General features: G+C 46.7%; 11 protein-coding genes across 11 annotated transcripts; 4 read left to right on the top strand and 7 right to left on the bottom strand.

Annotated features, from left to right (window-relative positions):
• Positions 1-14: 14 nt before the first annotated feature.
• Positions 15-2,378, top strand: VPS70 (putative zinc metalloprotease; the record flags this gene model as incomplete). Its single annotated transcript, XM_037283220.1, has 1 exon — positions 15-2,378. One exon carries the CDS (start codon positions 15-17, stop codon positions 2,376-2,378), a length of 2,364 nt encoding a protein of 787 aa, XP_037139116.1.
• Positions 2,379-2,755: 377 nt separating this feature from the next.
• CPR3 (peptidylprolyl isomerase CPR3) lies at positions 2,756-3,304 on the top strand (the record flags this gene model as incomplete). The annotated part of the gene is made up of 1 exon (XM_037283219.1): positions 2,756-3,304. One exon carries the CDS (start codon positions 2,756-2,758, stop codon positions 3,302-3,304), a length of 549 nt encoding a protein of 182 aa, XP_037139115.1.
• A 160-nt stretch (positions 3,305-3,464) lies between these two features.
• On the top strand, positions 3,465-4,577 carry ENT3 (Ent3p; the record flags this gene model as incomplete). The annotated part of the gene is made up of 1 exon (XM_037283218.1): positions 3,465-4,577. The coding sequence occupies one exon, from the start codon at positions 3,465-3,467 to the stop codon at positions 4,575-4,577; it is 1,113 nt and encodes a 370-aa protein (XP_037139114.1).
• A 178-nt stretch (positions 4,578-4,755) lies between these two features.
• Positions 4,756-5,235, top strand: BET5 (TRAPP subunit BET5; the record flags this gene model as incomplete). Its single annotated transcript, XM_037283217.1, has 1 exon — positions 4,756-5,235. One exon carries the CDS (start codon positions 4,756-4,758, stop codon positions 5,233-5,235), a length of 480 nt encoding a protein of 159 aa, XP_037139113.1.
• Positions 5,236-5,311: 76 nt separating this feature from the next.
• Positions 5,312-7,720, bottom strand: WAR1 (War1p; the record flags this gene model as incomplete). Its single annotated transcript, XM_037283216.1, has 1 exon — positions 5,312-7,720. One exon carries the CDS (start codon positions 7,718-7,720, stop codon positions 5,312-5,314), a length of 2,409 nt encoding a protein of 802 aa, XP_037139112.1.
• Positions 7,721-8,319: 599 nt separating this feature from the next.
• On the bottom strand, positions 8,320-11,448 carry HMG1 (hydroxymethylglutaryl-CoA reductase (NADPH) HMG1; the record flags this gene model as incomplete). Its single annotated transcript, XM_037283215.1, has 1 exon — positions 8,320-11,448. The coding sequence occupies one exon, from the start codon at positions 11,446-11,448 to the stop codon at positions 8,320-8,322; it is 3,129 nt and encodes a 1,042-aa protein (XP_037139111.1).
• Positions 11,449-12,420: 972 nt separating this feature from the next.
• On the bottom strand, positions 12,421-13,656 carry FPR3 (peptidylprolyl isomerase FPR3; the record flags this gene model as incomplete). The annotated part of the gene is made up of 1 exon (XM_037283214.1): positions 12,421-13,656. One exon carries the CDS (start codon positions 13,654-13,656, stop codon positions 12,421-12,423), a length of 1,236 nt encoding a protein of 411 aa, XP_037139110.1.
• A 383-nt stretch (positions 13,657-14,039) lies between these two features.
• On the bottom strand, positions 14,040-17,141 carry HG536_0C06030 (uncharacterized protein; the record flags this gene model as incomplete). The annotated part of the gene is made up of 1 exon (XM_037283213.1): positions 14,040-17,141. The coding sequence occupies one exon, from the start codon at positions 17,139-17,141 to the stop codon at positions 14,040-14,042; it is 3,102 nt and encodes a 1,033-aa protein (XP_037139109.1).
• A 369-nt stretch (positions 17,142-17,510) lies between these two features.
• RPL6A (60S ribosomal protein eL6) lies at positions 17,511-18,286 on the bottom strand (the record flags this gene model as incomplete). The annotated part of the gene is made up of 2 exons (XM_037283212.1): positions 17,511-18,026; positions 18,272-18,286. The coding sequence occupies 2 exons, from the start codon at positions 18,284-18,286 to the stop codon at positions 17,511-17,513; spliced, it is 531 nt and encodes a 176-aa protein (XP_037139108.1).
• Positions 18,287-18,731: 445 nt separating this feature from the next.
• Positions 18,732-23,357, bottom strand: TCB3 (Tcb3p; the record flags this gene model as incomplete). The annotated part of the gene is made up of 1 exon (XM_037283211.1): positions 18,732-23,357. One exon carries the CDS (start codon positions 23,355-23,357, stop codon positions 18,732-18,734), a length of 4,626 nt encoding a protein of 1,541 aa, XP_037139107.1.
• A 320-nt stretch (positions 23,358-23,677) lies between these two features.
• On the bottom strand, positions 23,678-25,012 carry COG8 (Golgi transport complex subunit COG8; the record flags this gene model as incomplete). Its single annotated transcript, XM_037283210.1, has 1 exon — positions 23,678-25,012. One exon carries the CDS (start codon positions 25,010-25,012, stop codon positions 23,678-23,680), a length of 1,335 nt encoding a protein of 444 aa, XP_037139106.1.
• Between the last annotated feature and the right edge of the window lie 176 nt (positions 25,013-25,188).

The following is a 25,188-nucleotide window of genomic DNA, read 5'->3' as shown; positions in this document are numbered from 1 at the left end:
TATGATGCGCTGAAATGGCTCGTAGAGGTAACGAGTACGATAGTCAGGAGTCACTCCCGCTTTTGAGTGAGTCAATCACCTTCGATGGCGATCAAGGCAGCCTGGGACGTGGCTCATCGGTGTTTCCGGCAGTTTCAAGGCTGAGAAGCAACACTATAACGAGCATACGGAGTGGTTATGAGATTGTTCGAGAACATATGGACAAGAAGAAGTTTGCATACCTAGTTCTGGCAAGTCTTTTCTTATACTTAGGCTTTGTGGGAGCGTTTGCGCCAAGAACATCGCTGGCAAGAGACTTTAGAAGGATACATGCCTCCCGATTGACGGATGCTGAGATTTATCGCATCTACCTGAATGCCTTGAGTGCCGAGAACCTTGCTGGAAAGCATGTCAGGAACTATACCAGCCGCGAACACAGGATTGGTGACCAAGAGGCTTTGGATTATACTGTTGCACAATTGAAAGAACTCGGTTTCGAACCAAGATTGGAGAAATACTACCCCTGGATTAGCACGCCAGTCGATTCCCAGGTTACTTTGCTGGAGGACGATGAGATTTCTTTCGTGGCTTCCCTGAGAGAAGAATGCCTTGAAGAAGAACATACAGGTTGTGGTTTATCTAGCCAACCTGCATATCATGATTACTCTGCTAGCGGAAACGTTACAGCATCGTATATTTTCGCTAACTATGGCAGGTTGGAGGATTATAAATTCCTATTGCAAAACGGTATCGATATTGAGGGTAAAATTCACGTTATTCGTTATGGTAAAATACTGCCTGGATTAAAGATTAAGAATGCTGAGCTCTACGGTAGCTCAGGCGTGCTGCTATATACGGACCCCTACGATGACGGACTAATAACCAAAAAGAACGGATACAAGCCATATCCGGATGGACCTGCTCGGCATGATAGTAGTATCGAAAGAGCGGCAGTAAACTTCCTAAGCGATTTTCCTGGCGACCCCACGACTCCTGGTTATCCATCAAGGTTCCCGTCAACCGAAAGGCTTTCACCAGCTGGCAAGATTCCGACTATTCCATCCATTCCCATCAGTGCAGAGGAGATTTATCCAATTTTGCGAAAGCTCAACGGAAAAGGTGCTAAGATGAATTGCACCGGCAATATTGAAGGTTTTGAGTATTTCACGGGGCCTTCAAGCGATAATGTGCAGCTGCAGATATTCAACAAACAGAATTATTCGATTACCGAAATCACTGATGTCATTGTGGAGATCCCAGGTATATTCTCAGAGTATGACATATTAATCGGAAATCATAGAGACTCCTGGACAGTTGGTGGAGCTGGAAGTCCTAACAGTGGAAGCGCCATTCTTTTGGAAATTGCTCGCGGAATGTCAGCATTGTTAAAACATGGCTGGAAGCCGATGAGGCCGATCAAACTAATTAGTTGGGATGGAGGAGAATTGGGCATGCTTGGATCTTTAGAATATGCCGAAAATCATGCGGACTTGCTAAAGCGGAATGCGCTTGTCTACTTAAACCTTGAGTCCGCAATTACAGGCAGCCAGTTTCGCTGTAGGGCGAATCCATTATTGGAAAATGTCATACGAGATGCAGCCAAATGTACTAATTTCAAAGGCAGCGACGGTTGGACACTGTTTAATGAATGGGATAAAGTTTCTAACCTGACCAACTCCCCACTCTTAGGGTTTGCTGACTATGTCCCCTTTCAGTATCATCTTGGGATTCCCTCCGCTAGTTTCGAGTTCAGTAGTAATGGTACTGGGGACGCTGTGATTCATTGGCATTCTCGCTACGATAGCCATTTTTGGATGGAGAAATATGTCGACCCCGGCTATAAGCTACATAATACCCTGGCTGTGATGACTGGTATGACCTGTTTGACGTTGTGCGAAACAGAGCCCACTGTTTTCAAGGCCTATCCATATCTTACTGAAATCGCTGAATGGTACGAAAGACTGCATGAAAAGATTCTTCAGCTATTCCCTGAAGATCGTGAACTGCTCGATTTGGCGGAAACGATTGCGAAGCATCTTGAGACGATTTACACCGAGGATGCTGCACTTTTTGATGCCCAAAACCTTGAACTGAGGGAGCTCTGCACCAGAGATTTTGCTGCATATGAGTTTTTCAAGAAGATCAAGATCTACATAAGACTAATGAGGGCAAACAATAAGCTGAAGCGAATAGATCAGCTGTTCTTAACTCGAGGTGGTCTGCCGGACAGGAACTGGATGAAGCACTCAATTTACGCACCAAACAAGAAAACAGGCTGCGAGGTCGACGTATTGCCTGGCCTTCAAGAAGCGATTGTAGAACAAGACCGAGAAAAGGCCTTCCGTTGGTTATCAATCTTTTGGACACAGATCACCAATCTGAGACTCTTGTTGCGGTGATGGTTCGAGATGCGGCTTCGGTTTATTTACTACGCAGAGGATATATCACCGTAAATGAAAGTGTTCGCGACCCAACTCGTACTGCCATGCAATGGGGCAAATGTCATGATATTTCAAGTTTCTCAGAGTTGGCAATAGAATTTCATCACAGGTCCAAGTTGACTTGATAGCGCCGCATTTCGCTTAATGTACAACGCTTGGCAGATTGGAATTATCAAAGGCTCAAGTAGGACCAGAATACTCACCATTGGAAGCTTCAGGGGTCGTCACTGATAGCGATTCGGACATCAGGTCATAACTGGGTTGCCTATCGGTGCGTTTAAAATCGCCAGCTCCGAGACAGATAAACGGCTATTTGAACAGCCATTCAGCTCCAAATGTTGCGGCCTGCACTGAATACGCAACGCAGGTGGTTCTCAAGCACTCAGCGGGCCCTCCACAGGAACGTCTACTTTATTCCGTCCATCAACGGCAGCAGGCTCGGCAGAATCGAATTCAAGCTGTACGACGAAGTCGTCCCCAAGACAGCGCAGAATTTCAGGGCCCTATGCACCGGAGAAAAAGGTTTTGGATACACGGGCGTGCCCTTCCACAGGATTATCCCACACTTCATGATTCAGGGCGGTGATACCGATTTTGCCGGAGGATTTGGCGGAAGGTCTATCTACGGACGCAAATTCCCAGACGAGAACTTTCTCAAGACCCACGATCGGCCGGGGCTGCTTTCGATGGCCAATTCAGGCCGCAACACCAACGGCTCGCAGTTCTTCATCACCACAGCGGAGTGTCCGTGGCTCGACGGGAAGCACGTCGTCTTTGGCGAAGTCGCAAGCGGGATGCAGGTCGTGAGACAGATCGAGTCCTACGGAACAAGGTCGGGCAGGCCAACTGCCAGGATCGTAATCGAGGAGGCCGGCCAATTGTAAGTAGAGTGGCAGATTCATCGTTTATAGCGGTGATAGTGGCCTTGGTGGTCATCGCTGACGAACAAGACCTTCAATTAAGAGCAAGAGTACCACTTATAGAGCTTAATACCGGGGGATCGGGCGAGATAGGCGTTGTTGGAGTGTGTGATTTCGATTTGGCATGAGTTTGGAAGATACTTTGGCGAATATGTCGCTTTACGACGCCAAGAAGTACTTCCGGCGGGCTCAGAACGTGGTGTTTAACTACACTGAGATGGAGGCAAAAGTACGTGAGGCTACGAATAACGAGCCATGGGGGGCTTCGACTACATTGATGGAGCAGATTTCGCAAGGAACTTACAATATGAGGGAGCGCGAGGAGATCCTTGGGATGATCTTTAGAAGATTCACTGAGAAGAGAGGAAGCGAATGGAGACAAATCTACAAGGCATTGCAGTTGCTGGACTATCTGATCAGGCACGGGTCGGAACGTTTCATCGATGACACGAGAAGCAGCATCAGTCTGGTCAGGATGTTGGAATCGTTCCATTACATCGACTCGCAGGGCAGAGACCAGGGCGTAAACGTGCGGAACAGGGCCAAGGCACTGGCCGAGTTGCTGAGCGACGATGAGAAGATCCGCAGCGAGCGGAAGAAGGCGCGAGAGACCGCTAAGAAGTACAAAGGTGTGGCCGGGGGCTCGGTGACCGGAAACGAGAATCTCAACCCTCGGGCAGGCTTCAACTCCACGAGGGTTCATGGCATCAGCATAAGCGCTGAGAGCGACGACGAGGAGGAGGAGTTTACTTCTGTGGGTCAGCAGACGAAGCATTCGTCTTCTAACTCTGTTGACCTCCTTGGATCCGATGATTCGAAAGCGGCACCGCTTAAGAACAATTCGAACGAAGACGGCGATGATGAGGAATTTACTGATTTCCAGAGTGCTGCTCCCAGCGCTCAGGCAATCACTGGTTCGCAGAACGGTCATTCGCAGAAACTTCCCGCTGTGTCTGCACCTCCCACTATCGTCGCTGCCATTGCAGCCGATTCCAAGAAATCCGATCCTTTCAGCTCTTTGTTCTCGAGCGCTATGAAAGCGTCAGAATCCGCCAGTCGTGTGCCTGCATTCAATGCTGCTAAGACTTCTCAGAAGCGCAATGTCGCTGAGAGCAAGAACGACCATGACGATGATGATGACGATAATTCATTCGGCGAGATGATGGGAGCTGGGGCTGCAGAGCAGCATGAAGACGCTCAAGCGAAGGCCGGCGAGGTTGACCTTCTAAGCTTTTAAACAATGTAGATTAGATAGCGAAAGCGTTGTAACGAACATCTTCACAGATTGACCTGTGCAATAAGTATTCTTCGTGATAGCCAGCTGACAAGCAAGTTCGTCCGCTAATCAAGCGAACTACCCTACAGGACAACTTAGGACGAAAGATACCGAGAGAGGGTTCCCATGAAGGATTGAGATGGCCATTTATTCATTCTGGATCTTTGACAAGCATTGTAACTGTATATTCAACCGAGAGTGGACGCTGGTGGCTAACAGCTCGAGCGGGACGATAAACTCCAAGCAAAATGAAGAGACAGCTAAGCTGTTATACGGTATGATATTCTCTCTGCGGTCAATTGCACTCAAATTATCGAAGGACTCGACCGGCAATGACATAAGAAGCATTTCGACAGGTAAATATCGAATACACACATACTGTACAGCGTCGGGACTATGGTTCGTGCTGACAACTGATTTCAAGCAGCAGTCCTACAGCCAGGTGCTGCAATACATCTACAGCCACATTTATGTGAAGTACATAACGCACAACTTGCTCTCTGCTTTTGACCTTGCTGAGGACGAGAGTGAGACCAGAGGCCAGGGCACAAAAAAGATAGCAAATAGGAACTTCATTACCGCTTTGGAATCTTTCCTGACGCCAATGGTGGCACAATGAACTTCTCGAAGGTCCAATGCTCTTTTCACGGAAGAAATTACCGCCTAACATGGCCTAAGTAAGTGATTATGATTAATTACAGATTGTTAGTGAATATGTCCGTCCAAAATTCTTCATTGAGTACGTTAAATCCCCACATAAGTGAGTCGACATCTGTCAAATAGTCGTTAATAGTATCGCTTGAGTTCGAGGGAGAAGGTCGTACATCTGCGTTGACGAATGTTACGTCCTTCCCGCTGGGAATAGCAGTCGCAGCATAAGCCGACACGACATCGCTTCTTCGATAATTGCCATTTGTCGTGGAGTTAGGGATCTGCGAGTTTCCCCGTCCTGGCATACTGGCTTGGGGATGGCCGTCGAACGGCTGGGTAAACTTCCTAGTGGTAAGCTTAGTCACTTCCCCAACTTTATTCGCGTACGTCTGGGCAAATAGTGCAACGACGTACTGAAACTTGTAGAGGAAGGAGTTGAACTCGTATATCTTGGAACACTGTTCTAGCACTTCAGAGACCTTATTCACAAGTGCGATAGCGTTCTGAGTTAGCGGGCCAAAATGTTGAAAAGAAGGTAAAACGACCACTGAATATCTCAATTTGAACAGCAGCATTCCGACGGTGTAAATAACTCTTGACATATGAAATAGAGGTAGCGAAGCCACTAATTTTGGCGTCATTTTCAGAAACTCTTCCAAAGCTGAAGCACAGTAGCTGTAGCATTTCTGAAATGCTTCACTAATCTCTAATGGCAGCTGTTCCGTTGAGAACTTGGGGTTGCTATTAATATAGTTACCAATAATGTATTGGTACAAGTATGCCTCCACTGAATAGAAAAAGGACAGCTCTCTGGGACGATTTTTCGGCATCTGGACGAATATGACGGTCAACTGCGATTGAAATTTCTCAAATAAATGATTGAAATGCTTGTCATTTATTTCCGCATACTCAAATTGGTCTCTCATTTCATGCAAATAGATATGGATTTTCTCGAGGATGAAATTCAACTGTGCAAATACGACCAAGGCCTTGTCATCCTCAGGGAAATAAAGCTCTTGGGTTCCAGAATTGTTGAGTACTTCCTCGCACGCCCTTTCAGTCAAGGATGACCATTTAGCTTGAATAGGCTGTCTGAGGAAAATGGAAATGTTTAAAGAGGAGATGTAAACCAGTAAAATCAGTCTTGCACTATTATGGTACAACTCCAGAGGCGACTTGATATTTGGTAAACGTTTAGAGGGATCCTCCTCACTGAACATAGAAAAAGCACGATTCACAGAATTGGGCCCAAGCTCCTTTGTCAGACATACACAGACGTAGTTGAAAATGTGGTATCGTGTCTTATTCGACCATTCCGGAAAATTGTACCACAAACAAAGTGTTAGCAGCGATTCTATTAACTCTACTGTCTTGTGATTCAACTTGAAGATTTGGTCCGTTATGAGATTTAGCACGAAGCTATCCAGCTTAATATTCTTTTCCCTCGTTGTTGACTCTGAGGTCATTATAACCGAGACACAAGACATGATAACTGAGAATAATGTCGGTTGCTGCTGTCTTAGTTGTGTCACTGTCGTATCCGGTGGAAATTTTATATAGTTCAACTTGTGTCTGGATGCTAGTTCCGCTTTGTATAGTTCAAATCGATGCTCTGCTTCCTGTAAAGTAATGATACCGCATGAAACCGGGTCGGACACGCCATCAATGGAAACTCCTTCCTGGATGACATCATTCCATTCCTTCGCCCATGCTTCCAGCTTACTGGATATTTCGCCAACTTTTCCCTTTTGATACATCAAGAGTGAGTGAAGCTGCCTCTTGAAGAGCGGCTTCATCAGGTGCAATTGCGAGGTCTCTCGTTCTTTCCCACCACCATTTGAAGCAGGATCGGACACTCCAGAGCTGAGCCCCACACCAGTGAAGGCTGGCATTCTGATCGACTCCTGCGATGAAGCATTTAGACGTCCTATGGTGGCATGATCGACAGATGGTGGTGCGATACCAGACCATATATGCGGCAGATTCTGCTGATTGCGAGAAGCCTCTGCTTCTTCAATCGATGGGTCAACTGTAGAAGTATTTCCCGCCGATTTAATAGCTACCTGAGGCGCTGTTGGCGACACCGTAGGATCCCCACGCCTTCTCTTTCTTGTCCTCTTGGCTAGATCAAATTTGCAGAGCTTCCCATTCTTCAGACATCGCTGACAAGGCTTTCGATATATATCCGCAGGATCGGACGGAACGCACTTCTGTTTCAATGAATGGCAGCTAACACAGGCAAACGAGTTTCTCTTTGTCTTTCCATCTTCGCTCGACTCCATTTGAACAGGACCCAGTATTCGAGGATCATTAGGCGGAACACCCTGAATCACAGTCGAAGTGCGAATATCAATGTCATACTCGTTCTCTTGGCCTTCCAGATTCCCACCGTCGGACTCTTTTCCACCATACGTTGATTCTTTCATCGCTTCGCTATCATTCGCCAGGCCCATATTGCAGGAACTGCGATCCGGAGATCAAACAGTCTCTTTAGCTATCCTTCAACCCAGTTCCAGGGCTCTATTGACTCATATTTAATGAGTCTCAAATGGCGTACCCTATCATATTTTTCTCAGCTGCTCTTTAGGCTATCAACTTACACGCGCTAGTACATGAACAGCAAGCAGTTCTTCCTCATTCCTAGCAATTTTACTGCCAAGTAATGCTCAATGCTTCGGCCAAATGCTGTTCTGACTGGCAAGTCGTTCCCAGCTGTCCATTTGGCTACGGTTTCTTTCCAACTCTTGGCTGCAATTTACAAGATCCTGGCCTCTTGATGGTCGGCTTGGCATTACCAAGGCTAATAGTGTTAGAGTGACCACCTATTGCAGTCGCAAGTCTCACTACCAGAAATTTACCTTCTTATTACGACTTTTTATGTTTTGTTCTTAGCTGCAGCTTGCAAGAGAGATAACCATCGGCAGAAACAAAAGTAGTTGACTGGATATTAAATTACACGCAGGTTGAATGAAGGTAAGCTATGGTAAGCTATGTAATGTACAATCAAGCAGCGTGGGCGGCATACCAAACTTCTATCTGGGAGAATATATGTCTAGGACTTGATGCAAGATTTGGCTCCTTCTTTTAGACGCTCGATCTCCTTAGGATCAGCAAGGGAAGCTACGTTTTCGGGCTTCTTGGCACGGTTGTGTGTCATATGACTTTGTACCAGGTGGCCAGCGGCCAGGGCTGCGCACAGCGACAATTCGCCTGCCATGACGGCACATGCAACAATCTTAGCCAGTTGGCGTGAGTTAGCACCTGGGTCCGTTGGATGCGGTCCTCTGACGCCTAGGAGATCCAACATGGCACCCTGAGGCTCCAGGATAGTACCACCACCGATAGTACCAACTTCAATGGATGGCATTGAAACGGAGATCCGGAGGTCTCCGTTTACTTCCTTCATTAAGGTCATACAGTTTGAACTTTCAACGTTCTGGGCCGGATCCTGGCCCAATGCGAGAAATACGGCCGTGACCAGATTAGCAGCGTGCGCGTTGAAGCCACCAATTGAACCGGCCAGGGCGGAACCAATCAAATTCTTACTTATGTTTAGTTCAACCAGGGCAGACACATCACTTTTCAACACGTTTCTTACAACGTCACCTGGGATGGTAGCTTCAGCAACAACACTTTTACCGCGACCCTCGATCCAATTGATGGCGGCTGACTTCTTATCCGTACAGTAGTTACCAGACACAGAGACGATCTCCATGTCATCCCAACCGAACTCTTCGACCATTTGTTTCAAAGAAAATTCCACACCCTTGGAAATCATGTTCATACCCATTGCGTCACCAGTTGTGGTTCTGAAACGAACGAATAGCAGATCACCGGCTAGCGCTGTTTGAATATGTTGCAAACGAGCAAAACGAGATGTGGAGTTGAATGCTTTTTTAACCTTGTTTTGACCTTCTTCTGAATCCAGCCAAATTTTACAGGCTCCGGCTCTCGCCAAAGTAGGGAATCTAACACATGGGCCTCTTGTCATGCCATCTTTTGTTATGACTGTAGTGGCACCACCTCCAGCATTAATGGCCTTACAACCACGCATAGCTGACGCAACTAAGCAGCCTTCGGTGGTTGCCATTGGAATATGATATGAGACGCCGTCAATGAATAAGGGACCGATAACACCAACAGGCAGCGGCATGTAACCAATAACGTTCTCACAACATGCTCCAAACACTCGATCGTAGTCATAAAATTTGTAAGGTAAACGTTCGGTAGAGAGTACTGGTGCATCTGCCAACACGGAGATAGCCTTGCGACGAATGGCAACAGCACGAGTGGTGTCACCCAACTTCTTTTCCAAAGCGTAAAGTGGTAAAACACCATTTGTAACCAAACTGACGATTTCTTTATTCTTCAGGCTGCAAACATTGCCATTCTTGTATATCTGCTCAAGTTCTTCGAGAGGGCGACCAGGGAAGCTCTCATCGCTATCCGTCTCTTCTTCGTCGGTTGTAGAGCTTGATACAAGTGAGAGAGAGCTCGATTTCGAAACAGTAGAAATCGCCTTCCTAGCGGGCTCTGATTGTTTGATCAAAGAGATCTTTTGTTCCTTCTTGATAGCTGCCTTCTTGGTAACTTCGTCAGCAGTGAATCTTGTATGAATCCTTGCCGCATTCAGTAGATAAATGTTGATAGCGGCACTTATAGCAAGTGCAAAGAAAACCAATTTGCTGATGAATCTATCCCTGATAGCAACACTGACATAGCGAAGAAGCGATAGCATGGTGTCCTCGAACTGGTGATAGGCTTTCATTGGTCTGTAAAATTGAATAGGTGCAACAGATATAATAATTTCGCCCAAATTGCCATTATCGTGAGATTTAATGAACTCCGGCAAAGTGGTGGCACCGGCAGTGGTGTAAATCGAAGAAAAAGTATCTGATGCCCATCTGGTGCCAAAGTTATAGAAGTTAACAGCCACAAAGAGACCAACCAAAGAAAGCTTGATTAACGTAACTGCAGAGTTCGATTGCAAAACCGAAGTTTTTGAGCTGGTTTCTGCGCCTGATACGATGTCAGCAGTTTTTGGAACCACACCATCTTCCTCTAGAGTCTGCTTAATGATCGTGGATCTATGAATAACATTAATCTCCAGCTTTAATGCAAGGACTGCGGAGAAAAAAGTAGTCGTAAGTAGTAACTCGAAGATCAAAATGAAAGTTGATAGAATGCAGAAGTTAGTCAGAGTTTCCAACTGTCTTGCATAAATGGAGCATCCGACAAAAGCGACGATACACAACATATGATCTTGTAACAAGCGACGACCTTCAATGCACATCGCATCGAATATTGCTTTATCCGTGGTCATCTTCTTGGAGATACCTATTTTGTCAAAACTTTGGAGCGTGTAGGCCGCTAATCTGACTTTATGTCTGAATCCGACAATGACGGCGATAAATGGCAGACCTTCAACTAAGCTTATCAAGCTGACTGGACGCTTGACCAATGACTGAGTAGTGTACAGGGCCAAGAAAAGCGCACAGGCGGAGTTGACGATAGCAGATAGACTCAACCAAAATTTGGAACCAGTTTTGCTCATCGAATTAAACAATCCAAGGACGCTATAGAACATGGTCAAATGAGCTGATCCAACAATAATGATATCAAATGGTTCAGACTCGAACAGCTTAGTTCTGAGGTTGTTGTACAGAGTGCATGCCAGATGCTGAACCTCGAAGAGGCGATTTCTATAATTGCTTGTTCTCCACTGTGTACCATCTTTGGAAGTTAAGCATTGCTCGATCTCCGGTTCAGATTTCAACACGTATTTGTTGTTTTTAAGTTCGTAAATGACACCATCGGGGGTTGGCAGGGGAATCGAATTGTTCTGACGCTCAAAATCCAAATTGAAAAGGTAATAATGTTGCGGAGGCGATTTCGATCTGGCCTCGTCAGAAGATAGTAAAGTCCAAATATCAGAATTGGAGTCTCTATAATAATGTGAACATTCATCGAAGAGGCTCTCCGCGTCGGGGCTATCAGCGGAAAAGATACTAGCGGACGACAATTGCCAGCCGCTGACATAGTACTGCACTACCGACAGGTATGCAACAGCCGAAAGCAGAAGAGTGATAAGAATCACATGAATCGGGCGTCTAGCTGAGAACCTGGCTGTATAGGCAAGCGACTTGGCCAATTGGCCCATTTGTCTATCCAGAATAGTCATGCCACGGCTTGCTCAATCTGAGTATTCACAATCGAGACGCTGTAACAAGAGATGCCTTGATATATGGGATATTTCGATGGCTTATGAGAAAAATGCAACTCTAATCACCACAAAGCAAGACCCGAGTTCTCTTTTTCTGATATCGCTTTTCGGTCGTTGGATATATCGATTGCAGACAAATTTCACACCGATACTTTCTTCTTCCCAGGATCTCACTCGATTGATTGAACGCACAATGGAAAAAATCGAATTTTCAGGCAGCCCTAACTTTTCCAGCCAGATCTACTTTTCCGATAAAATCCAGTCTTAACCTTCACCTTAACTCTTGAATTTTTCTTGCAAAACTCCACCTCGTAAAGAGCCCTGAAATGGTCTGATGTGGCTTTATTTCAGCTTTAAACGAGCATTCCCGTAGCCAATGATTGGGCCTGTAGCGATCCACCAAGTAAAGCCTCTAGCAGGATTCTTGTGGGCTGCTAACGGTCCAGCTATTTCTTGCACAGGCCTCCGCCTAGGAAGGCACGAATCTGATTCTTCGAAGGACCGCAGCCGCGTCTCTGTTTTGCGCGACCGGCGACCACCGTAAACTAGTCTTGTTGACAAAGCCCCAACCACGTGGATGAAACTCCCTATGCTGAGATCCCAGGGCTCTCTCGACGTCTTTGTATATGTAGCAGCGTTTTGCCTTTCCAGACGGCTAACCTTGACAGCAGGACTTCGGCGGCTAAGCAAACGCTGGACAGATGCGAGTCTAATGGCGACTGTGACAACCAAGGTATCTTGAGAATCCTATGAAACGACTTTTAAGCGTCTCTGGGACCTTGATTCTTGTAATGTCTTCCCGAGAGTGGCGGTAAAGATGAATGGTCTGTTCCTCCGGCAGCGCGGCTTATATAGTTCTGCCCTTAAAAATGGCACAATTTAAAGAATAGTTATACAGCACTGGAATATACTCTTCAGTAAGCTGGATGCTCATTTCAAGGAGACTAACTTAACATCAAAGGTCAACTCGGAGTTTGCTGGAATTCCTGGAAGAGCCTGCTTACCGTAGGCGTAGGGTGCTGGGATGATGATTCTACGTTCACCGCCGACAGCCATGCCTGCCACACCGATGTCCCAGCCTTTGATGACCTCGCCGTGGCCCAGCTTGAAAACGAAAGGTTTTCCGCTGGTGTTCTTGTCGAACACTTTGCCGTTCTTCAGCTTTCCGATGTATCTCATTCCGACCTTGGAGCTCTTCTTGGCCTGAGCGCCCTTGCCGACTGTGCGGTCCTCGATAGTGACACCGCCCTCCAGGACCCTGGTCTTGGTCTTTGGCTTGTCTTGGGTCTTCTTGGTAGGGCCCTCTTCTAGCTCCTTCTTAAACTCGACTTTCTTCTTTTCCTTTTCAGCTGCAGGCTTGGCCTTTTTCTCCTTCTTGGCCTTCTTGTTTGCAGCCTCCTGCTCCTGCTTTTCCTCCTGCTTTCTCTTGTTGCTTGGCTTCTTCTCCTGCTCTTGCTCCTGCTCTTTCTCTTCGACAAGCTCTTCAACACGCGCCTCGACATCGCTCGCCTCTTCCTCCAGGTCGTCCAACTCGTCGTCGATAATCTCATCCTCATCCGGAGTCAGATCGTACTCGTCGCTGTCGTAGTATTGTCCCTCCTCGTCGTCTTCCTCGTCTTCATCCATGTTCACTGCATCGAATGGATGTTTGATGTAGTTTCCGCTCAAGGAGATGGCGTACGAACCTGTAACGACAAACTGCACATCCTCCTCTGGAGCGATAGTGATATCCACAGACTGTTGGTACTGACCCTTGGGAGATAGGGTTAACAGAACGTACTCCTCGAACTCGTCATCCTCATCGTCATCATCTTCCTCCTCGTCGTCATCCTCCTTCTCCTCCTCGTCTTTTTCCTGCTTCTTGGCCTTCTTCTTCTTTGGTTTCTCTTCTTCTTCTTCTTCTTCTTCTTCCTCCTCTTGCTCTTCCTCTTCGTCAAACTCGTCCTCATCGTAGTCCCCGTTCAGGATATCGTCCTCGTCATCGAAGTCTGGATTTCTCTTGACGATCCTCAACGTAGAAGGCTTCTTCTCATCGTCGTAGGCCTCTGGATTAAGCGCAGCCATAGTGATCCGCACCGTGACTGGTCTTGTCACATCGATGGCAGGTGTGGGAGTATATGGTTCGATGTTTAGGTTGTATGTAGCTAATGGTAGTAGATCAGACATTTTTCCGACTGTTAGAGGGCTAGTTGGCGATATCACTGCTAGCTTCACTCACTGATATTGTGTTTTATAAGCAAGTTTAAGCACGTTTGATGCGATGAGCTACTGAAAAATTTTCCTCGAACCTCGTAAGAAGAAAAGAACGCCAAGCCATGCGATGAGCTTCAAGAAAAGCTAGTAGTTTCGAGAATCGCCGATAAACTCGAAAGCTCTCTCGCAGCTCTCGTCGAATTCTTGTGCCAGACCATTGGAGGCTACGTAGTGTCTTGATTGGAGCTTTAAATAAGATGAAGAGCAGACAGATGTCTCTACGCCGTACACACCTGTGAAAGAAAAAAAATAGCAACTGTAAAAGAATTAGAATGCAAAGGCAGCCTTCCGTGGGTTCAGATGTAGTACATCAGACTCTTGACATTCTTGCCGATTGGGGGAAGCAATTTGTAAGCCGTAATCACGTCCTCTTTGTTCTTCTTCTGCTTTTGGAACTCGGCGTTGACCATCGCAAAGTTTGCCTTGAAGAACTGGGAGGCACGCGTACATAGCAAATCAGCGTAGTAGACTGGTGCCACGACCTTAACGCTGGTAGATGACCTGCCGAAAATGTAGCACAGGGCGTGCGAGACGGCCTGCAAATAATCGGAGTCGAAGTGATTTTCGTTGTAGACACACCAGTAGTGGCATGGGACACCGGTACCGGCCAACACCTGCTGCGACTGCAAGAAGAAGTCGAAGTGAGCTGGCGAAGTGATTTCTCGGTCCACGACTGTACCGGGCATAACATTTCCCATTGATTGGACAGCCACCTCCTCGCCCGCAGCGTTCTTAGCATTCTTGTGCAGAGGTTTGAATCTGACCATGTTGCGCTTTGCCACGACTACGCAGGTCACAGGAGGATCATACTTCTTGCCAGAACCGTTATACTTGCGTAGTGCTTGCTTCAAACCTTTCACCTCAATCTTCACTACCTGAGAGAGCTGTGTCTCGGAAACACCGTCTCGGTAGAAAAGAACTCTTGGAGGCAGCTTCCCGTTGTTCTTTTCCCTGTAGAGGTCGAGCCTGCTTGCGACTAGTTCCCCGATGCGTGAGATGATTTCTTCACCCGGCTCATCTTGCAGCATGTAGTCACCTGGGAACTTGGAGAACGTCTTCTCATATGATCCAACCATTGCTGCGATAGAATTTTGGTCCTTCTCTGGATAATGCGTAACATCTGCAGCAATAACTAGGAAAGGTAAACCGGTGGCCTTATCGGTCAGAAGCTCCATGTCTTTGGCATCTAATGAGTGGTTGGTACCTTGCAGCTTCAGGTTCATCTTCATGACCGCATTCGTGTTATATTGCGGAGAGTTTTTGCTAAAGGAATCCCATACGACACATGAGTTCAATACACCAAACCGCAAATCAGCAATCTCTTTCAAACGGTTATAGATTCCTGCGTCGTTTCCACGAGCCAGCACGAATAGCACATACACCTTTGGAGGTATGCTTTTCAATAACTCAACCAATTTTTTCTCGCCAGGAGTGATCTCGTAAACAAATGAAGAGCCATTACGGCCGGCACCTCCTCTACCTCTACCTCTACCTCTGCCATTGCCTCTGCCTCTGCCTCTGCTTCCGTCTGGTGAGTCGACTCTTCTTTTAACAGGAGCGTTGAAATCATTAATCAACAATGGATGGCCGGAAACATCGAAGTTGACTCCGACGCTGCCAGCATCCTTAGCAAATTGTTCGACAGATTTCGTCAATTTACCAAGAATAGACTGCGGAGGTGCCCTTGAGGAGTCGTTGATGAAAATTGCTCTCAATTTGTAGGGATCTGCTGAAGCAGAGATGAATTGGTGCTTCATCAAGTTCCATTTACCCTTGGTTTCCTCATTAGGGCCTTTACCCTGAGCGGCTTGCGTTCCAAAAGGCGCGTCTTTATAGACAACATTGGTATCCTTGTACTTGACAGTTGGTGCATCGATAATACGAGATGGCACTTTCAAGAACTCATATCTTGTGGCAGATTTCTTTGATTTCCCGTTGCCCTCGGAGTTCAAGGCACGAGCAACCGATGGCAATGCTAAGTTAGAGATCAAATTGAATTTATCGTCAGGTCTGAGAGCTGTGAAATCAATCATTGTCTTTTCTTCGTAAATCTGTCCCTTGAGTTTCTGGCCAGGGACAATGGTCAAACACTCAAGTGGTACGATATTTTTGCCGCCAAGACTAACCATCCTCACATCAGGGTACTGCAGCTTGATACCGTACTTCTTAGCAAAGTAGGAGGTGGTGGTAACGGTGATTTCTTGCTCTCCAGGAACGGGCTTCTCATCCTTGGTCAAAGAACTTGGCAAAGCTTTGAATTTCAAAGAGTCAGCTGTTTCACGGGCCAAGTCGAAAATTCCCTTAGCCTGCATTTTCCTTGGAGGCTTGGGAGTGCCATTAGCGTCCACACTGTAGTTGATATAGTACCTGTAGACTTTCAAACCCTTCATGAGGTTCTTCACTTCCATGTTCTGAGACAGGAAATTGTTCAAATCTTTGCCTGTTGGCGCCTGCTTGCTTTTGGCCCCGCTTGACTTCGAATTTACCTTAGCATAGCATTCGATCAGCCAATCCATCAAAGTATAGCGCGTCTTGTCGTTCTCCTTGAACTTTGGATCCCCGGGCAAGTACTTAGTGTGCTTGTAGAATGGCAAAGAAACGTTGATAACATTCAGCAGAACGGTACCTTTCGAGAACACAAGAGAAACAGTGAAACCAAACATCAGATAGCCGCCCACTTGGAACGGAATCGCCTTCGTTTTGTTGTTAAAGATGAAGAACTTGTTACCTTGCATCTGAAAGATGGGATCCTTCGAAGCCAAGAATTTGGCACCCATCAAGTACAGCAACGCGGTCTTTTCAGGTGCAGACATCTTGCTCTCCTGCTCCTCGGTATCCTCAGACATAGTAGCTTTGTAAATGTCCTTCAATGATACCTTGCTGGCGAACTGAAGTGTGATCTGGGTGACCAAGCCTTCGGCGGGGCTGGCCTCTTCTTTCTTGGCCGGAGCACCTGGCGCAGCTTTCTTCTTCTTTCCCACCTTCCAGCAGCCATCAAACAACGTAAACTCTTCAAGAGGAACACGAGAGTACAGCGTATCCTGGCCATCGAACGCGATGCGGTCCTTGTACTTTCTCAACGTTTCATCCTCTTCATAGAGTTCCTCCAGTAGCTCATACCTCTTTGGCTTAGACAAAGGAGCTGGTGGAGGTGCATTCCCAGATGGAGGTGCCCTTCCGGATGCTTTCCCAACGAATTCGATGTGATAAATGTAAATCGTAGCTGTTTTCCACCAAGCACCATCACTTTCCTCATCCTTTTTGTCTGGAACGTCATCTCCATGGGACAAATGGATTTGGTTGCTCAAGACCTCCACCTGAGTACCTTTGGTACCGTAGTCCAGCCTTTTTTCCACCTCGTAAACCTCCCCAGCGTCGTTCCTTCTAGTCTTTGCCATTGAGGAAGCAGCTTGCAACAGTTGTTGCAGAGATTTGTACAATCAAATGATTAACAACCAACCTCGTGTTTCAGAAGACCCTATAGGCTCTATTCAAAGCCTATATGTCTTCTTGACTTGTAAGATCCTATCAGAAACCGATCGTTTAACCGCGTAGCAGCCAGGATTAAGGATGAGACACGCAAAAGAACGCTGAGCCCAGCAAACCTCAAGAGGTGGAGAGGTTGAGAGGCCAGCAAGACCGTAAAGGGGATCGAGCTGGGAGGGCCGAATTACTTAGTAACAGGGATTCGTTTTGTATACAATTATACAGAAGTGATTAAAAAAGATGAAGTTGTGAAACGTGGGATGAAACTTGTCACTCTTGGTCTAAAACTTCAACAAGTGTGGTCTGTCACCGTTCTTCAAGGAGAAAGAGGCAGCCAAGTATTGTTTCAACAATGGGGTCTTCTTGATCTCAGCTAGAAGCGCCTTGTCGACGTTCTTCTGGTCTTCGATACGCTCGGCCTTGACTTCCCTGTTTTGTTGTTCTGGGAAGAGGTTGGCCTCCTTCTTTTGCTGCTTGGTCAACTTCTCTCTGGCAAAGTATTCGACGTTGAACTTCTCAACGTTGACACCTTCTAGACCGACCTTGGTGGATGTGGCAATGACGTAGCGAGCGTTGACTCTTCTCAATGGGACACCGTTGACCTTGAATGGACCGGAGACCAACAAAGTGTTGTCCTCCAAGCTCTTCAAGTAGACAACTCTCTTACCTCTGAAACGACCGGCCAACAAGATCAAGACGGTACCTGGGACTAGAGAGGCACGCAACTTTTGTGGGCGAGAAGTCTTTCTGGTCTTCTTTGGGACCTTCACGTCTTCAGATGGATACCACTTTGGAGCCTGATAGTAAATGGTTATTTCGTTAGTATATGATCACTCTTGTAATTGGCATTTCCAATGCAGAGAGATATGAAACTTCAGAACCAGTGGTTTCTGGCTTTAGCCTGGGCTTGATATCAACAGTCCGGGGTCCAGTACACTATTGATGGCCTGTTACTCCTCCGGCCTGTTCGCAGTTCGTTCCGTTCCGTCTCTTCTTCTCCACACAAGCAAGTTCAGCACTTCATTAACGATATGGGACATACTTTTTGGGCACTCATTTTGTTGGTTAGCTTTGCTTTGCTGTTCCAAATATCTTATCGAACTAAACCAAGATATACTGAAATTTCAGTCTGTATTACTGCAGATTACGGTTGGTTGGATGATCTTCCTTGTGGAACTGGTCCACTGGGCTCGGGCCGCTAGGCAGAACCGCAAAGCCGCGCCCATCAGCTGCTGAGAAGTCAGCCTGGCCCGACAGGCGGAGACCGAAGGGCATGCTGTCCTTCGCTGGAAGGAGATGCTTTGCCGTTAGACAAGGCGTCCTTCCGTGAGCGCTTCAGGCGACCCACATTCAAAAATTCACGACGCGCAAGACTTGTGAGAAGAATAAGTGGGTGCACAGATGTTTTCAAGCGGATGCACGGATTCACGTCTCAGGTGGACAGTCGCACATTTGGAAAGAGTACATATTTTACATAGACTTGATTTATAGTGATTTTGTATCTACGATTGATATTGCTGAGGGATTGAAGGAACAGGAGGCACTTCGTCGTTAGCCTCAGTGGCGTAGTCTATTCTGAGAATGATCCTTCCTTCAGAAAGCTTGACAGCGATCTGGTCTCCAGGTTGCTGCAGTTGAGGGTCACTTAGCGCAATTTGTGCCATACCAAGCTCCTTGTCCTTGGTTAGCTTGTGATGCGAGATGGCTCCAATGATCAAGTTTGCCTGAGGAGAAGCTTTAAAAGAGCACTTCTCGTCGAATTTTGCGACGCCTTTGTCATCCGCTTTCTGAGTCTTTGTCTTGTACAACTGTTTGAGCCTTCCGCCTTGCGCTAAAGAAATCTTAATCTGAACTGCCTTGTTGAGCTGTTCAGCGGCCACGATCGTCACAGTGCCCTTGTATGTTCCGTTTGGTGCCAGGGTTCTGGCAAAACTACTGACAGTGGATGGGTTTCTGGCGTGGTTCGCGGTACCGACTGAGTTTGAGCCATCAATGCTGTCGACGGGTTCGCTGCCATCCGGAATAGGCCGTTGAGTGTCTGGATCAAGATTCTGTACGGGAGCGTAATCATTGTTTGGAACGGAGCGATCTGCCTCCAGGGAAGCTCTTACCTCAGAGATCGATAGTGATCTGCGCTCTCCATGTCCAAGTTCGTTCTTCTGCTCTTTGGTCAAATTCTTCATTTTCTTGGAGGCTTCGTGACGTTGGAAGGGTCTCCTTAAGAGACGAGTTCCTCGGTCAATGCCACCTGTTGCAACGTCAAGACCAACATTTGTAACGCCAACAGCCCCAGTCTTGACAGAACCGATGCCTGTCTGAGAAATGGTGCCTAAGGTCTTGGAAGCAAACCCTGATTTTTTGATTTCATTGGCATTTACAGCAGGTTTGATGTACTCGGCATGGAATGTACCTTGTAACTTAATTGTCCCTTGGATACTAATCGGAAGTTCCCAATTATAGCCCTCATCAGGTTCAATTGTCGAAAGGTCAAGTAGAACCATTCCCATGTCATCGTTGTCACCGGAACGATCCCAGTCAAATAAATGGATCTCCACTTTGTTACGGTGTCTGGAGGGTACAGGGATGTCGATGATGTCATTCCAGACAGGTGAGAGCGTCTTTTTGATTATCTCGCTCTTATAGATTTTGGATCCATCGATGTAAATCTCGTAGAATGGATCCGAGTAACCATTACGATCCTTTGCAACTACATTGTCCGCCGATATCACCTTTAGTTTCAGATAACCAGTGTCCGCACAAGTGTCATATGGCGGAATTTCAACCGAAGATGGACTGTATAAGCATGAAAGTTCAATGATAGAGCCATTAAACGTGAGCCTAGAGCCTGTACCATAGCTCTCCTTTAAAAGCTTATAGGTTTCAACAGTCTTTTCAGAAATGACATCTGATGGCTGTTTAGCCACACGTTTCTGAGAAAGCCTAAAAGTAATTTTGCTGTTCTTCAAGTCCCGGATGAATACACTCGCATTTCCTTCGCTCAAACGGCCATTGATGCTCTTCTGTGAAACATACCTCGGGAATGCGATTTCATCAACATAAATCTGAAGGTGTGCTGGAGATTTGGATAACTGTCCTTTGAAAATCTGCATTGTCAATACACCAGAATTTCGTTTCAACAATTCTTCCAAGGATAAAATGTGCTTCTTTGAGAGCATGTGTTCTTCTTCTTCAAATGGATCATAGATTTCAACTTCTTCGTAATCATTAGGCTTCTGCTTCTTCCTCTCTTGAAGCTCGCTCTGGGTCTTTTCAAATTCTTTCTTCCTTTGTTCCAGCGTTCGTTTCTTCTCTACAACAACAGCAGCCTCCTCGGGAGAATAAACTGGAGAGATAGGCACGAACGAAAGTGACACGTTTACGTAGTCCTCGCGTCTTTTTAATTTACGGTTCTCGAGGTACAGCTTCGTGATCTCGTCGGACTTGTCCATAGCCTTATATTTTCCGGTTTTGGCATCTTTTTGCATAACGCTGGCTATTGGGATCCTCGCTCCACCTATCGCTCTGTCCTTACCAACTGATTGGTAATCATAAACGTCGATAGAAATATTCTGATTATCTGCGATAACCGGCAAGTAAATGACCTTGTTGAACATCGGGTGACTGTTTTCTGAGAAGTGACTTGACTTGTAATTGATATGCCCATTGACCAAGATCGTGAAGTAAGGATCGATATCTCCGATACCGGCTAAATCTCCCACGACATTGACATCCCTAACGTGCACTCTCAGCGCACCAATAGGTTCCTTAACAGCATTACCAGCAGCGAATGCACCAGTAATACGAACAGGCTTCCATTCGAGGTTCATAAAAATGTCACCTCTGGGGTCACCTTTCACGCTTGCTTGACCAAGTTCTAATGAAGATAGAGCTTCTTCCAGCGGAGCAGTGAAGGTACAGATGGGCGCCTTATTACGGTCCTCGTCGAAGACTTTCAAACTCATTTCGCCATTGCTTCTAGAAGGCACAAAGACCTCAACCGTTTCGTTCCACGATGGCTCGTCAATGCGCTTCAAAGTTCTAAACTTCTTGACCTCTTTACCATCTACTGTCAAGACAGCGCTAGGACTTAATCTGCCCGAAGAAGTTCCTCTTTGGGTGAGATGCTTAATGCTTTGTAATGTTATCTTAATAATACCAGCATCCGTTTCTTCATCCTGATCGTCTTCTTCCTCGTTTTTAGCTGAATCGAGTATAGGTTCCTTATCTTTCTTCTGTTTCTCCTCCTTTTCGTCCACGTCGGCGTCCTTATTATTGCCCTTATTGTATTGAACTCCATTCTCTCTATTAGCTTCCGTTTCATCATTCTCTCTAATGACAGGAAACCAATGCATGGAATAGTTCAGCTTACCCTTTGAGTGCAGACCATGCATCAAGTCCGATGTCATGTCTTTCATGACGGGATTTTGAAGCATTTCTTGTAAATTAACCTCAACACTACCGATCAGGGAATCTTTCCTCAAGTCATTGAAATCAAAGCAGCTTATGGTCAATTTTTGGTTCAAATCGTTAAGCAATAAATATTTTGTCTCATTCCAAACAGGGTTTTTCACATCTGATTTGATCGTGGTACACAAGTCGGTTTGAGCACCAGGAGATGGTTTCTCAGCTTTGAAAAAGATGTAGGGATCAAGAGTATTGGTAATGGTATTTGAACTGTCCAGTTCTTGAGCCGAAGTAATAGTCACTGCCAACACTCCAACAGCATCATTGGCCTGCTCGGCCATCAATTCCTCGACATCAATATCCAAGTGGTGTGGAGCATACAACATTGGCCCAACATTAGCATTAATCATAGTCTTCACAAAAGTTTTCAATCCTGGCAAAAATGACATCACATCAAGCCCCAGAGTATCACCACCGATTGGCTTCAAGGCAAATTCCATTAGAGGTGGCTCCAAAAGTTGAACAGAAACGATTTTAATATTGGGAAAAGTTTGACCCAATTTAATGACAACACGCATTTTGCCTGCCACGTTAATATCCTCCACGATGACAGGCAGGGTCTTTGACACAAAACTTTTACCCAAGGTAACCCCCAACGTAATCTTTGGGTTGATCATTTGTTTGGCTTCTCTCTGAGTCATATCTGAAATATCATTGGGCGTGAAAGCGAATGATAAGATCATCTCAATGATATCCTTACCAGCTTTGGTATTCGACTTGATCCCCTTAATGGATGGCGATTTGGAACCGAGCGTAAACTCCTCCAAAGATAAAGCCTCGATACCGTATCCTGGTGCTGCACCAGCCAAAGTAGGATTAGCGACATCTTTGACCTGCTGCGACAGTACTGGCATATAAATAACCCAAAACTTAGACAAAAAAGAGTTCAACCATAGCGTAGTTTCCGTCTTCTCAAAGAGAGTTTCCTCCACAGTAATCCTTTTCAAGTCATCCCTAGCTGAATCGGTAAATCTCCTGTACTCTGATGCGAACACAGATCCGCTACAGAAGAAGATGAAACCCAAAGACCACCACGAAAATCCACAGTACGCAAACAACCACGACATAAAACACGTTCCCACAATCAGTGATATATTATAGTACCAGTCGTTGTAAAAAGTCTCTAAAATGTAGGCCTTCGCGACCTTAGAATCCGGTATATTCGCTCTTCCCCTGCCGGAAGGAGCGAAATTCGCAACATGCAGCCACGGAAACAAGCTATCTGTTCCATCGATCTTCATGGCATCTTTGATATTATCCTCCGTGATAGTATCCAGCTTCCCCGGCTGCGTCATAGAAGTATCGTATTTGTTAGGCTTGCGTGAAGGCGCATACTTGAAGTCATCAGGACGGATATTTTCCAATGGCACCGATCCAACAGAACCCTGAAGGTTGGGTGCCGGCAGTCTGGGCCCATTACTCACAAAAGACGCCATCACGGTGTCCTTTGCAGGCGCCATTGTTTTCTCATGTTTTTTATCATTACTCTCTTTTCGGCCATTCAATAACCACCCGCCCTTCTCGTTAGTGGACTCCAACTTTTCCTTCCCGTACTCTTTCATAACATCCTCTGTGAGACCTCCGCTATCCCGCTGGTGAATGTTCCCCTGTCTTGGCAGATAGGCCTGATCCTCACGGCCATGGACCGAAGATTCATCCATCATCCTTTCTCAGCTTGTTATTCGCTAAGCCTTATCCAGCTAATCAAGACCCAAGTTATCCTGTTGAAGGCTCCAGATGAGGTGTTGGCAGTTCTGGTATTCCTAGTTCATTAACCGCAAGTTATCCTTTATTGTTTAAGGGCCTTCATTAAAGAATGTTCCTTGCATTAGGCGAAAAAATTTGTTCAGAAGCAAACATACTAAAGAGCTAGAGAGCAAGAAACACGCCGTCTTGAGAAGGCCTAGAGGCGATTGTAGATCCTTGGGCCGTGAATTGAGCATCGGCATTGAAAGCAGCTCATCAGAAATAGTCTGTATGTATCCTATGTGTATTTTGATGCTAGTTCTCGTCTCTTCTCTATGGCGTCCTTGACTTGTTCTACGGCGAAAAGATTCGACTCGCATATCTTGTTGAGGAACAGGCTGTGGTAGTTCTGGTTCAGGTCACGTAGACGGAATGAACAGTAAACCAACTGGAGGCATACCGAGTCGCTGAGCGTCTGCTCGAGATGCGCGTCGAGCAGTTCTTGCAGAAAATCGTCTAGACAGTCGTTGATGAAGCGAAGTACGAAGGGACTGGTTGGGATCCGCTTCTCATCTTCGCTCGCGAGTAGTTTGGTGTCCAGTGGAATCCACAATGGGGCAAGTTTGGTCTCGTAATTCTCGGCGAAGACGCTCAAGGACATGTGCATATGCTCTCGCAGGACTTCAATTTTCCGCTTGATCATCATCTCCCGTAAAGCATCGTTTGACCGCTCCACGGCCAGCGAGTACGCCGAGCACTCTTGCTTGATGAAAGCGCGCCTCATCCGCAGGTACACCTGCAGGAGACAGCTCTTGTCCTTGCCGTCGAAGGGGGGGATCGCGACGAGGTAGTTCAGGAGCTTCTTCAGCTGGTTTGCCGTGAGGTTGGTCGACAGCAACCTCACCAGGCCAGTCAACATCGTCATTGTGGTCTCGTCCGAGACGTTGCGATGGATCCGCTCGACGATGCTGGATCCCGGAAATTTGTTCGGCAGAGATTTCGAGAAATTGTAGAGCATCACGGCCTCTCGGTAGTGGCCCGTTCTGATACAAGTTCGCGCCAGGAACGGCAGCTCCATGAGATCTGTCATCTTGGTCAGGTTTTCCAGCACCACTCCGAGCCCTCTGGCCATCTCTTCATGATCGCCGCTCTGCTCCTGTCGCACCCGATCCTTCAGTTTATTCAGAGCGGCGTGGAACTCGTCCTCCGACTTCGTCCCCACGCCTTCATGCGCGTCCTTTGGATCTAACAGCGCCAGAAGCTCCCCGTTTTCGGCCACCTCGCGGCTCCTAGACACATCCTCATTGTCGAGTTCCCACAACTGCTCCAACCCCTGGCGAATCTCCACTATCTTGCTGCCGATTGCCGCATCGCTATCCAGCGCCTCTCGTATCACTTCCGTCTTGTTGTCCACCAGCAGACTTCTCAGTCTCCGTTCAATTGCAGAGATCTGAGCATCGACCTCCGCAATATCCTCCACCACACTGCCCTCCACAGCGCTCGACGAGAAGTACTTTTCATAGTCGTTCGTATCGGACTGCAGCACCTCGCTTAGAACCGCTAAACCGTACCGTTTTTCGTCCTCGCTCAGCCCCCATTCAGCACCCGTCAACGTCTCCAGCACAAGATCCATCGGCAGAAACCACCAAGCCCTTCAAGCTGCTAACTGCCCAGCTTTATGGCTTGATCTTCCAGCTTCTTGAAGAGCGACTAGTCGATTTACACGTACATAGCGATTTTAAGCTCTTGATTTTGCAGCACTAGTAATAAAGAGACGTCGAAGAGAGATGCAACCCCTTCAACAGGCAG

The sequence above is a fragment of the Torulaspora globosa genome, chromosome 3 (genome assembly GCF_014133895.1).
Source record: "Torulaspora globosa chromosome 3, complete sequence".
In the NCBI taxonomy this organism is placed as follows: domain Eukaryota; kingdom Fungi; phylum Ascomycota; class Saccharomycetes; order Saccharomycetales; family Saccharomycetaceae; genus Torulaspora; species Torulaspora globosa.
Note: the sequence above shows the minus strand (reverse complement) of the source record. Positions and strands in the feature narration are given on the sequence as shown.